Below are 13,640 nucleotides of genomic sequence, written 5' to 3'. Positions count from 1 at the left end.
CTCAAACCTTCATAGCTCCCTCTCATTTTACAATGGGCTTTCACATACACTAATTTGATTTGAGTCTATATTACAACAACCCTGTGAGGTATGAAGAATGATCATTTGCTCATATTTTAATGTGCTGAATGTAATTTCCACCAATGTGAGACATGATAATATGAACTAATTATGCCTAAAATGTGCTGAAAACAATGAAGATTGTTATTGGATAGATGGGGTTTGGCATCAAAATGAGACACTTTATTAAGAAGAACGTGCAAAATAAAATGGAGTGACCTCTATTCAAAAAACGTACAAGACAGTTATTGTTTAAAATGCTTTAGTACTCATTTTTGATAAAAAGGAATCTGGCATTATAAAAATACATAAAATAGTCATGGATTTATACCATTAATTTACATTAAGATATTTTCTTCATAAAGCAAAGTTATAAAATAGTAAAGGTATTCCTATATGAAAGATACTCCCAGTATAAAATTTTTATGTCTTTTTGTAATTTTTGTCTATCTGTATAAATAAGACATTTTATCCTTTTAAAATTCATAGTTCCATTTAAAAACATAGGCTTCTCTCTCTCTTTTAAATAAAAGTCCACTTGAGGTAGTATGTTAGATCTTGTCCTTGGTCTCATTAGTTTATGTGTCCAAGTCATAAGACTGAAAATTTGAAGTCCTGTGGCTTTCTAAGGTCTGTTTATAGGTACATGTGTGATTTTCTTGCTGAAAATCTGTCCTTTCTTTCCCATCTTCCTCTGACTCATAGTCCAAGTTCGGGGAAGAACGAGCTTTCAAGTGAAAGGCTCTTGGCTGACAATCCGATGACTGCCCAGAGCTTGAAAAGGCATCCAGGTGAGGTCTCAGAGGCTTTCCAAATGTTCCTGAAAAAAAGAAACCCCTTGAGCACAGGGGGCCTTTTGGAGCAATCAACAGAATGCATTTCAAATGAAGGGGCATCTTTCCCCGTAAATATGGGGAGAACTTTCAAGTCCATGTTATGGGATTCAGGTAGATGACTATATTCTTGTGCTATGGAGAGACCTTATAGAGTGGGGCTGAAGGCACGTGCACCCCTCTGACACATACATCCACTGAATACAAGCAGCCCTTCTCCACTTTCAGGACCTATAGTGATATTATCAGCAACAAGTTCCCCGATAGAAGTTCTTCCAAATTCTGTATTCACTAAAAGCCCACCATTCTCCACAAAGTGCATTTGGATAGTCATGTACAAGTAAACTGTGCCTCAGTATAGAAAGCTTCTCTCAAAATAACCTGTATGTCTTGCCCTTTCTTCCTCAGTAGCAAATAATAATTCTATTGACTCAAATTCTCTCCTAGGCCCTATAAAAATTATTATTCATTTTTTAAAAAAGGGATATAAATGATTATACCATGAGAAAACATGACATTTCTTAAAGTTGGGTAAAATACGTAAAGATTCTATTTTTTTAGAAGTTGTGGTTCATTTTTCCGTATTTCCATGCAGCAAAAAGATGATCTCAGTTCTTCCACTCAATCGTCCTCATGTACTAGACTAGCAACTTCAGAAATGAATCTCGGTGTCAGCCAGTGTCCACGGCCACCCCTGTGGGCTTTAGGATTCCAACAGCCTCCTCTGTAGGAGGCAGCCCAGCCTGGCTGATGAGCGGCTGTTGCCAGGTAGGACGCCGTCTGCACTCTGACTGTGGGTTTAGTTATAAGCCAGCAGACATCCCAAACCGCAGTCATGCCGTGCACACAACTCCACCCCAGAGGCTGCTGTAGCCCAAAACCACGTTTTCCACATGACTGGCAAACTGAGATCCTCAGTCACTTCCAAAACTCTTGTCTTCAAGACGATGCCACACACAGAGTTGCCCAGAAAGTTCCTAAGGCTTAGTCTTGGATTAAATACCTAATCAAGTAAAATCCCCATGTCTGCCTCTGCTTTTAGAAACAAGGATACTAATTAATAGGATGTCACAACAGCACAAAAAAGATACATATACACACCAGAAACTATTCTTCACCAGTCTGGCTTCAAAACTCTCATGGCTCTCCCCCATGCAACTCGCAATGTGGGTCTGGACTCAAGGTACCTAATAATTTAATAAACTTACCCATGAAAGAATTACTCAGAGTAATTGATGGCGGCTCTGGACTTCGACTAAAATCTGCAGAAGACTTGTTCAGACCTAAGTTGTTCATTCCGGGTCCTTCGTGTTGAGCATAAGAAGAGCTGAGTAACTTCTTTGCATGAGAAGGCCATCCTGTATCACTGATGCTCTGCTCGCAGGATTCCTCTGAAGGACGAGGACATGGGTAGCACTCCTTCTTCTTTATGTAACTGGGCTCGTAGTGGTCCATTAAAGCTGATCTCAGGTCAGGACCACAACCTTTTAAAAATGGGGACAGTATCAGGAGACAGAGTTAATGCTTCTAGGGGTCTCTCCAGGAAACGGAACTCAGAAATGAAAACCACATACCTGTATGACAGACTTCAAAAGGATCTGAGCCATACATGCTCCCCTTCAAATACACAGGGCCTGAGGGTCCCAAAAAGGGACAAAGGAACGGGTCTGTGGCAGCTTCCACATCGGCTTCACTGCTGTTGTCAACGTGGCATGTCCCTTTAAAACACATGTCTTAATCACTGAACCGTAAGTTCAATTACCATTCAGCCATCTCTTCACTTTTGACAGTTTCCATATAGATGAAAAGTTCAGACAGAATATTATACAAAGGAAATACTGCAGAAATTTACAGAAAGGTTTTTTCTAAATTTAGCGATGCCTATAGATTAGTGATTAAATAAGTTTATGGTATCTTACTAAAAGAGAAGTTGATGAACCACTGAACTGGATATGTCAGCCTTATTGCTGACCCCACCCCCTGGTTTCCAAGAGAAACCGATCTGTGCATGGACACTGTGGCTGAAGCAGCGATGGTTTGAACCACCCAATGCTACCAGCACTGCCTGCCTCCTCAGGTACTGGCACTTAACCAATGACCTCTTAATGCCCAGCTCAAAGATGAAGTAGGCCAAAAAGAAAAAAAAAAAAACAACAACAGAAACCCATCATGAGTTATCTGTGCTAAGCAATCCAGAAATGGTATTCTGGTTAGCAGTGGACCCAGCAGCTGAAGGACAAGAGACATCACGAAGGTGAGAGATGCCACAATGGACCATGTACCTGGGCAGCCGGAACTGGGCAGTCCCTGTGGGGGCTGGTCTCAGCGAGAAGCGAAAATGTGTAGAAGGTGATTCAGTACCACTGGCTATCTCTAGGGCTAGTCTGAGAGAGGACTGATCTTCAGCCCCAGCACCCAGCAGACATGGCACTATTATGCTCCAGTTCTGTCCCTTTACTTTTTAAAATGCCTTTTCAGTAAACCTGGCTCTATTCAAGTGAGCCTGGGCTTCTGCTCTTTGCAAGCAAATGAGTCTAATCAGAACAACTGCTTTTATGCTCAAATCTTCTCTTCTATCTCTATGCTCTCTATCACTGCCTTGTCAAGCTCTTTGCAATTATTTGTTGAATTTTTTGTCTCACTGCTGACTAAACAGTAAAACTGGAAACATTCTTCCTTCCAAACTATGGAGTCCACCACAGAGCATATACTCAATCAACATTTGTGAGAAAAGATGGTAAAATGTCAATAGCTTTTACTTACTAAGCGCTTAATATGTGCCAAGCCCCATATACTATCATTTTCTCTAATGTTCACAACAACCTAATAGGGAAGAATTATAACTGCCCAAGCATACACAGGGAGTAAGTGTCAGAAGTGGGTCTTGAACCAAGCTGATGCTCTTATATTATGCAGCCTCCATTATAATTCCTTATATAGTTCTTAAAGTGAGAGTCAGAATTGTAAGTCTCTAACAGAATGATTTTAAATCATTTGACTTTTGAGACCATGCATGAAACCAGTTAGTGTCACTGAAGTAAGAAGAACATTCAGGGCCAAAGGACATTTACGACAGAAAGGAAATACTACATCGCATGGAAGAATTAAATTTGACCTAAGCTACGTGTCTTCTTTTATTGCTAGAAACGACGATTTTTCTAGTATTTAAGAGAAAGGCTTAGAACTATTTAATATCTGCTTTGCTAGTGATTTTGGGCCAGGTCCTAAATATATGAGTGTATCAATTCCCTGTGGAAATTAACACTGTAATTTGAACTTTCTAAAGGGTTATTTCAAAATGCCAATAGCCCATGTTCCGTTTTAAACACGTACCATTACTATCGTGCTGTGGTAAGAAAAATCCGCCTCCAGAAGAAGTGACGAACTGGTGGTGGCTTCCGTTTTCGGAGGAGACGTACCCGTCCTGTCTGTCCGCTAATGTTCCCTGAGATGACAAATAACTCGGGATATCAGCTGGCAAGTTGGTCTCATCTGTAATCAACAACAGTGTTCTATGAACCAAGAATGGTCACAACTGCCACACAGGCTTCCCTGATGAATGGTATATACGCTTTTGTTTCCTGTTTAAATCAAATCAATCTACCCTTGCAAAACCATCTTGATGGACAGCACACCAGGACTCTGCTGCTCTGGGGCACCTCAGCTGATTTTCTGCTTTGTGGCCTGTGGGATACTCCTCTCAAATTTCTTTACTTCTATTTTTATTTTTTTAAATTTTTGTCTGCACTGGGTTTTCGCTGCAGCGCACAGGCTCTTCAGCACGTTGCCCAAGCTTCCCTAGTTGTGGCACACGGGCTTAGTGGGCCTGCGCCATGTGGGGATCTCAGTTCCCTGACCAGGAATCGAACCTGAGTCCCCTGCATTGGAAGATGGATTCTTAACCTCTGGACCACCAGGGAAGTCCCACTCTTCCCAACTTTCAAAGACAACAAATGCTTACAAAGATAAAGATAATTTTCATGAGACAGTATTTCAGATACTATCTAAGCTTGATTTCTGCCATAGTCCTGAGTTTGTATTATTCACTGATGCAGGAGTTTGCCTATACAATCAAAGCCCCTTTCTCCTAGATGCCTGCATACACACACGCACACATGCTCACAAGGGACAAGACAAGCCACATGACTGAAGGCTGTTTCTGGCCCTCTACCACCATCTGAGGGTGTGCGCTACCTGAAGCTCTGCATGGTCTTTCACAGCCAACATGCTGCTCTGATGAGGTTCTGACAAAAAGTGCTCATCTTTAACCATCAGCTTTAATCTGGGCCAGGGTGTTATTTTTAGCTAACCATAGTTGCCCAGCTTGAAACAAATGAGTCAGTCTTGTGACGTGGCCTCAGACTGTGACAGACACACTCAGAAGCGAATCTCGGCGGGACCACAAGCACACACACGACTCCTGCGCCCCGCGCCAGGCTTCCGTGGACACACCTGTGTTGGTGATGCTGCAGTCTTCGTTCCTCCGCCGTGTGTGGTAGATGATGACCACCCACACGAGTGACGTGCCCACCACACAGCAAACCACCGCGATGATCACAATGCCCACGGTGGCCCAGCCGTCGCCGTCCAGGGACGAGGCCGTCATCTGAGGCGAGTCGCAGGTTGGGGTGGGGATCACGCTGAGGCGCACGTGGCCTCTCTCGGTGCCCAGGGTGTTAGACATTTCACACGTGTACTTCCCAGCATCGCTGATGTCAGAGTCCACAATGATTAGCAGCTGGTTGCCTGCTGCAAAAAAGTGTCTTTCGGTGACCACCAAGGGGCTGTCATCCTTGGTCCAGTTCAGTCTGGGGGGAGGGCTCCCCCCTGCAATGCACTGCAGGACGGCCGTTTCCCCCTTGGTTACAGTTCGATCTAACAGGGGCCGCAGGAACGACGGTGTCTCTGAAATGACAAGTTATGCTTTTAATCTCTGACATGAAGTTAGGGTTTACACAGCACAAGACCTTGTGCTTCGATTTATTCAAAGGGGGAGCTGAAACTGGATTCTCCCACAGCTTCACGCCCATGCCTCTTTAAAACCTTGAACATGGATATGACATCTGGGCTTTCATTTCATCACTTGGCTGTCATCTCCTTGTAATACCATTTAAGGATAATATTTACTGTTTTTCTCACTTAGCCTCCCTCATTCTTGGCAAGGTTGGGGAATGATGGAAGTCGGGCAAAGCAAAACATTTTAGACATATTTTAGAAATAGAAAATGCACAAAAATAATATTAAGCACAAGGGTGTGTTGATGGATGAAAAAAATCAGAATGTTTAAATTTTTAAAGGGAAACTTCCTAGTGCTAGATGTCCCCATCTGTATTAAAATTCTGAAAATAATTTACTTTTATTACTTGGTTACCCTGATTTACTCTTTCAAAGATATACATATATGATTAACATGCTCACATTTTTAGAAGGCATCTGTTTAGGTAAATGATCCTGATGCTGGGAAAGATTGAGAGCATGAAGAGATGGGGAAGACAGAAGATGAGATGGTTGGATGGCATCATGAACTCAACGGACATGAGTCTGAGCAAACTCCAGGAGATGGGGAAGGACAGGGAAGACTGACGTGCTGCAGCCCATGAGGTTGCAAAGAGCTGGACACAACTGAGTGACTGAATAACAACAAAGTAAATGATAAAGGGTGAACTCATTTCCAGAGTGGTATGGGAGGCTGAGAAAAAGAGGTCCCTCTGAATTTATTCAGATACTTATTTTTTTTATATTCTTTATACTGTTAAGACTTTAAGTACAGATTGTATAATGGAAAGAGTAGAGAAAGTTAATTCTAGCAAAAAGAGAGAGCATCAAAGCATTACTCTTCCCCCTCCTCTGAAGAGAGGGGGCAGATTCATCTCACTGCCCACAGGTCTGAAGGTGCGATGTATTCCCTGACCTGAAAGCTTCTGAGAAGCCACTGTCGTCTCCAGGAAAGGGCACTGTCCTACAGATCAGCCCTCACCCTCTCGAGTTCTGACACTTCTTAGGGCCTTTGGGTGAGCTGGTATCCTAAAGCTAACATGTATCACAGAATCTGAAAGCATCCACTCACCGAGGACAGTTAGAGTTGCATTTGCAGAAATGCTGCCAGCACTGTTTTGAGCGGTGCAGCTGTACACCCCGATGTCCTCTATCTTCACATCCACAATGAAGAACACATCATCCTCAGGCATCACGTGCATGCGCCTCTCCCTCGCGGCTGGGAAGTCTGTGCCCCCGTCTTTCTGCCAGGCTATCTGAGGAGCTGGGTGTCCCAGGGCAGCGCACTCCAAGCGTGCCATGGCCCCGGCGCGGATGGTGAGGTCCATGGGGGTTTTGGTGAATGAAGGAAGCACTGAAATAGGAACGCATGTACACCCGTGGTGGATTCATGTCAATGTATGGCAAAACCAATACAGTTCATTTTCATCCCCACCACGCCCCTGCTTTTTTGGGATACTTACAAATGTCCCTGACATAGTAAGGCAGGGGTTGTTTCCAACTGCAAGAGTTGGAGTGATCAAAAAGCTCCTCAAGGTTACACAGGTACTGAAATGATGGAGTCAGGATGAAACAGGTCACCTGAGCTTCACACTGATGGTCTTTCTGCTATTTTCCAGTCACTTTTTAGTTTCCTTAATAATGATCTATGAGACCTTAGGCAAATCAGTTCATCTGTTTGTATCCTGGCCATTCTTTTTTTCTTAAAGTTCCTTCTGGCTCTAACATTCTATGACTTTAGACATGCGTTTTGCCCTACAATTTTCTGTTCTGTGTGTCAGGCCTCAGCAGTTATTTGTGGAATGAACACATTGATGAGCCATATCTTCTACCATGGACAATAAAAACAATGAAATGATAAACTGCAAAACTGTCTACTTGCCACACAAAGCACAGGATGAGACACTTGCATCAGCAGCAGCTAATGCGTACTGCATCTACTGAGCACTTACTCTATTCCAGGCATTCTGCTGAGTCCTTTACACAAATTATTTTATTTCACAGTATAGGTAGGTATTATTATTCCTATTTGAAAGATGTAGAAATGGAGATACAGAGAGGTTAAGCAACTTGCTGAGAGTCCCACAGCTGACAGCAGGAGAGGCAGGACTCAAACTGAGATCTCTAAGCTAAAGGTGGTGTGCTTTCTGTTGACGGGAATGTAAACCGGTGCAGCCACTACAGAAAACAGCATGGAGGTTTCTTAAAACACTAAAAACACAGTGACCTTATGACCCAGAAATTCCACTCCTGGGCACATGCCTAGAAAAGACGAAAATTCAAATTCTAAAAGATACATGTACTCCAAAGTTCACAGCAGCACTATTTACAATAACAAAGACACAGAAACAAGCCAAGTATCCTTCAGCAGATGATTTAAGAAGATGCAGTATATACATACAATGGAATATGAGTCATAAAAAAGAATAAAATAATGTCATTTGCAGCAATATGGGTGGGGACCTTAGAGAGTCTCATACTAGTGAAGTAAGACTGACAGACAAAGACTATATCACATATATCTGGAACCTAAACAAATAATACAAATTCATCTACGTATATAAAAGAAACAGACTCACAAACACAGAAAACAAACTTATGGTTACCAACGGGGAAAGGGGCTGAGAGAATGGGATTAACAGATACCAACAGCATAAAACAGACAAGCATGTAGGATTTCCCATAAAACACAGGGAACAACATTCAATATCGTGTAATAACCTCTAATGGAAAATAACTTGAAAAAATATACATATAACTGAATCACTTTACTGCATACCTGAAACTAACACAATGCTATAAATCAACTAGATCTGAATTAAAAAAAAAGCGATATCCTTTAACTGTTCTTCATGGTCTTCCTCATCAGACCAAGCACACCACGAACTCTCAAAGAACAAAAAGTGTCTGGTTTATCTGGGTTACCCACCATGCTAAGCATGGGGTCTTCAATACAATAACAGCTAGCTCAGGTACACATAACCAAGAATATCAATAATATGGAGTGAGAGGTAGGGAAAGGCAGGGTTTAGGTGGAGAACTCTGAGAGCAGAGGACAGGGCTGGCAATAAGAGAAAGGGAAGAAACCAGGTACTTTCATAAAAACATATCTTTAAATGCAAGAGGAAAAGTCAGATCACATACTATTTACTGTGAGCTTGGCTTTGACAGAGTAGGATGAACCAAAGTGATTGGAGATGACACACTGGTATTTCCCTTCACTGGTAAATTCCACGTTACGGAGTCGAAGAATGGTGGTGTACTCCATCACCTCGCCACCTTGGGCCCGGAGGTGTGCATAATTTTCCATTTCAGCATCGTGCAGTAGTTCATTGTCTTTCTTCCAAGCGAAAGTCATTGGGGAATCACTGCTGCTGGCAGCTGAGCAGATAAAACTCAAATTGGAACCTTTTATTGCTGACTGCGTTTCTGGCTGAACCGTGATCTGGGGTTTAGGAAAATCATCTGTTCAAAATGGAGAGGAGGAAACAAAACAGCTTTAAAGCTTGAGAGTCCAAATGCTCCTCAGATTGGAACACCAAGAAACTCAAAAACAAACAGTGGCTTAGGTTTTACACTTTGTGTATGTTTCACAGATGGACTAGCAGTCCCAGTGTTGAAACAACAGACTGGGAGAAAGTGTATAAAGTCAGTCATTCATTCCAAATAGAGCCTGAGACCTATTTACACATCACTAACTGGGAGGAGACTGATATTTTGGAATACAGTTTACTCCAGACCCGTGCGTTTCTTTCTTGCAGAAATACAAGAAGAAATTGGTTAAGAAACGTTCAGGCTCCTGGATCGCCTTTAAGTGCTACTATCAGGAACTGATTTTTCCCCATGGTCTCCACAAATAAGAAGCAGAAAAATAAGAAATCTAATGTCAATAATGATAATCAGTATCACTAAAGACAGCAATAAACATTCCATTTACCAAAACTAGAACTCTTATTAAATGTTAGTCACTCAGTCGTGTCCAACTCTTTGAGACCCCATGGACTGGAGCCTGCCAGGCTCCTCTGTTCATGGAATTCTCCAGGAAGGAATACTGAATTGGGCAGCCAGTCCTTTCTCCAGGGGATCTTCCCGAGCCAGGGACTGAACCTGGGTCTCCTGCATTGCTGGCAAATTCTTTACCATCTGAGCCACCAGGAAACCCAAAGAGCAATCATTTTTAGATAGAGCAGGAGAAAACAAACCTGCAGTGAAAGACAAAGCATCCCTCAAGCTCTCTGTGGGCCCCTGGTTCCAGCCTGGAGTTTAGGGTGGACAGTCTATCAGGCCGCTGCGCTGCACTGTCAGAGCTACATTATAATTACAGATAAGCAGCTCTGTCATTCCAAACAGTTATATTTAGTTCTGTTACTTTTTGGAAAAGTTACCTCTCTGAACTTCAGTTTCTCAGAGATGGTCTACACCCAGAAGGAAGCATCTTAAATCAACCAAAACATATTATTTGGGTGCACTGAAAAAATGATGCATGCATGCGTGTCTGTGTGTGTGAGAGTGTGAGTGAACAGGGAATGGAGGACCCTTTGACAACTCCAATGCAGCTACTTTCCAGTGGCACACCTGCACGTTGTAGCCAGGATGGTTTCTTTTCCTGTAGGACTATTTGAGACTTCTCATCTGGTAAATCGAGGTTCCGACTCACAGTGGAGGGAGTGAGAGATCCACGGACGAGACACGTGCACAGGCACACACCTACACCTATGCATTTCTCAGAGTGATAGAGAGCTGCATCCTGAGACTAGAGAGCTGAGAGAGAAAGCCCACGGAAAGGAACAGCTCAGGCCCTTACAAATGAATGCCAAATGCTCATTTAGATCCAAAAGCTACATCAGATATTTTATTTGCACAAACTGTTGGCACCACTTAAAGCAGCAATGTAAAAAAATATATATGTTTTTCTTGTATGTAACTAAATAATTGGAGGCAAAGCAGTTTTAAATAAAATTTAAAGGCAAAAGTAGAATTGGGCTCTGTAATATCTTAACACACATACTAAAATTCAAGTGAATTTTGATTTCATGTTCCATATGCAAATTTAGTTTCACAAAGGCCTCCATGACATCAGACAGTAAACAGCAGAGCAATGTAGTAGACCAGCTGGGAGAAATGTCAATCACCTCAGGTACGCAGATGAGACCACCCTTATGGCAGAAAGCGAAGAAGAACTAAAGAGCCTCTTGATGAAAGTGAAAGAGGGGAGTGAAAAAGCTGGCTTAACACTCAACATTCAGAAAACCAAGATCATGGCATCCAGTCCCATCACTTCATGGCAAATAGATGGAAAAACAATAGAAAAAGTGTCAGACTTTATTTTGGGGGGGGCTCTAAAATCACTGCAGATGGTGACTGCAGACATGTAATTAAAAGATGCTTGCTCCTTAGAAGAAAAGTAATGACCAACCTAGACAGCGTATTAAAAAGCAGAGACATTACTTTACCAACAAAGGTCCGTCTAGTCACAGCTATGGTTTTTCCAACAGTCATGTATGGATGGGAGAGTTGGACTATAAAGAAACAGAGTGCTGAAGAACTGATGCTTTTGAACTGTGGTGTTGGAGAAGACTCTTGAGGGTCCCTTGGACTGCAAGGAGATCCAACCAGTCCATCCTCAAGGAAATCAGTTCTGAATATTCATTAGAAGACTGATGCTGAAGCTGAAACTCCAATACTCTGGCCAACTGATGTGAAGAACTGACTCACTGGAAAAGACCCTGATGCTGAGAAAGACTGAAGGCAGGAGAACGGGACAACAGAGGATGAGATGGTTAGATGGCGTCACTAACTCCATGGACATGAGTCTGACAAGCTCTGGGAGTTGGTGATGGACAGGGAAGCCTGGCGTGCTGCAGTCCATGGGGTCACAAAGAGTCAGACATGACTGAGTGACTGAACTGAACTGAATGCAGTACACAGGGGACTTCACCAGAGAGATGGAAACCTGGGCGTCTGAGCCAGATCTGCTAACTAGCTCTCTGAATTTGGGTAAGCAGACATCTATGCTGAGAGGCTTAGATGTATAATAAAACAATGGCCCTTAAATTTATTTACAATAAACTCAAACTTTCTGTTACTTGTAATGTTTTACTCACCAACAGTAAAATATTAGAGAGCAACACTGACTCAAAGGATATGAATCTGAGCAATCTCTGGGAGACAGGTGAGGACAGAGGAGCCTGATATACTACAGTCCATGGGGTTGCAAAGAGTTGGACTCCACTTAGTGACTAAACAATGACAATAAAATTTTTAGTAGTCTAGAAATCACTAGCTAATAATTGTCTCTTTCTATTCCCTGTAAACAGCACCTGCAAAAGAGTCAAGTCAGTCTCTTCACTGAGCTCAAGAGAACCTCTCAACAACCCCTGGATCTGGGGAGGACAGACAGCAGTATTCCCATTTCACAGATTAGAAGACTGAGTTTTAGGACTTGCAATTAAATAGCAGGGCTGCTACTATCCTCCAATTCTCTCAAGATAACGTCACTCTCTTTCCACTAGACCACCCTGATGCCAACACAAAGAGGAAGAAATTATAGAAAAAAAAAATGTTTTCATCAGTAAAAACTGCAATCATCAGCAAACTACAGATCCATTCTCATCTACCTCAGCAGAAATAAGAGCTTCATGTAGGGTATATAAATTTATGCAAATCCATTCTTTGGACAAATGGGAGGAAAAAAAAGAAAAATGAATAAAAGGCAAAGACCACAGTTCCACTCACCACACACAAAGCCATCTGGACTAACAGCAAAAATACTTCTTCCCTTCAACAGCTGAGGATGGGCACAACTGGCATTTACGAAGCTCTGAAAGTTGTTTTCCGCCACCCACTGTGGGAGCCATTTCAGTTGGCAATCGCACAAAAGGCTTGATGTATTTAAGTGCCTGAGGAGAGTAATTACATTCAATCTGTTTTGTATGAAATGCAGATTTCTACAAGTAAACTAAATTCAAGTAAATATTAACAAAGCATTGAATGGAGAAACCAAATACACACATCCCATGGAATAAATATTCTACAGTGCATCTTAAAATGCAAGACGGGGAACTAGCACCATTTTGTTGTTGTTGTTCTTATTGATGGGAGAGACAGAAGCAAAGCAACGCTGAAAATATCTCAGTACTGAAAACTGGTTACGATGATGAGGCACTGCGCTATACTGGGTCTCACAAATTTAAATCGCGTATCTAAGAAAAAGAAACTCCTCTTTGCAACAAATGGAACAAAAACCCCACTCCTCCTGCTTTCTGTTTATAAAAGTTAGGTAATGTGATGAACGTGCCACACACTTTCTACAGATACATAATCCAGGATGCCCCATCCCTTGACAGTTGGCCCCTCAATGCTTTATGTGAAACTCTTGGAAAGAAAAGAAATGCTTACAGTTGTTGAAGCTTCTTCATTTGTGAAAAAGCATTGCCTTGTAATGACATGATTGCGTTGTCACTCAGGTCTCTGAAAAAACCACCAAATCAAATACGTTAGAAGAAATTACAGTCACTGTGTGCCTGCAGGCACAGGTTGGGCCCATGATGCCTACCTCCAACTCACCCCCAAAATATTCTATGTGCTCAAAGGCACAGATAGGGTGATCTGAGAACTCATCAGGAGGCTTGTGTTCAAGAACAAGGCTATCTGATTCAGAGGCAGATTCTGTTACGGTGAGAGAGATTTTATATCACCACACACAGATTCTTTGACTCTTAAGGGCCTAACCCATTCTGTCGTGTTATTTTC

General features: G+C 42.3%; 1 protein-coding gene across 1 annotated transcript in view; it reads right to left on the bottom strand.

Moving 5' to 3' along the window:
• Nucleotides 1–569: 569 nt before the first annotated feature.
• Nucleotides 570–13,640, bottom strand: part of LRIG3 (leucine rich repeats and immunoglobulin like domains 3) — a 50,826-nt gene continuing 37,755 nt past the window's right edge. Inside the window, exons 11-19 of the mRNA XM_052640194.1 lie at nucleotides 13,287–13,358; nucleotides 12,624–12,787; nucleotides 9,033–9,353; nucleotides 6,961–7,242; nucleotides 5,346–5,798; nucleotides 4,227–4,385; nucleotides 2,468–2,611; nucleotides 2,102–2,377; nucleotides 570–880 (exon numbers count right to left, since the gene is read on the bottom strand). Of these exons, the coding sequence (XP_052496154.1) occupies nucleotides 639–880; nucleotides 2,102–2,377; nucleotides 2,468–2,611; nucleotides 4,227–4,385; nucleotides 5,346–5,798; nucleotides 6,961–7,242; nucleotides 9,033–9,353; nucleotides 12,624–12,787; nucleotides 13,287–13,358 (2,113 nt within the window). The 3' untranslated portion in view covers nucleotides 570–638. The remainder of the gene's footprint in view (nucleotides 881–2,101; nucleotides 2,378–2,467; nucleotides 2,612–4,226; nucleotides 4,386–5,345; nucleotides 5,799–6,960; nucleotides 7,243–9,032; nucleotides 9,354–12,623; nucleotides 12,788–13,286; nucleotides 13,359–13,640) is intronic.

Source organism: Budorcas taxicolor, chromosome 5 (genome assembly GCF_023091745.1).
Source record: "Budorcas taxicolor isolate Tak-1 chromosome 5, Takin1.1, whole genome shotgun sequence".
Classification (NCBI taxonomy): Eukaryota; Metazoa; Chordata; class Mammalia; order Artiodactyla; family Bovidae; genus Budorcas; species Budorcas taxicolor.
This window is presented reverse-complemented; position numbering and strand designations above follow the sequence as displayed.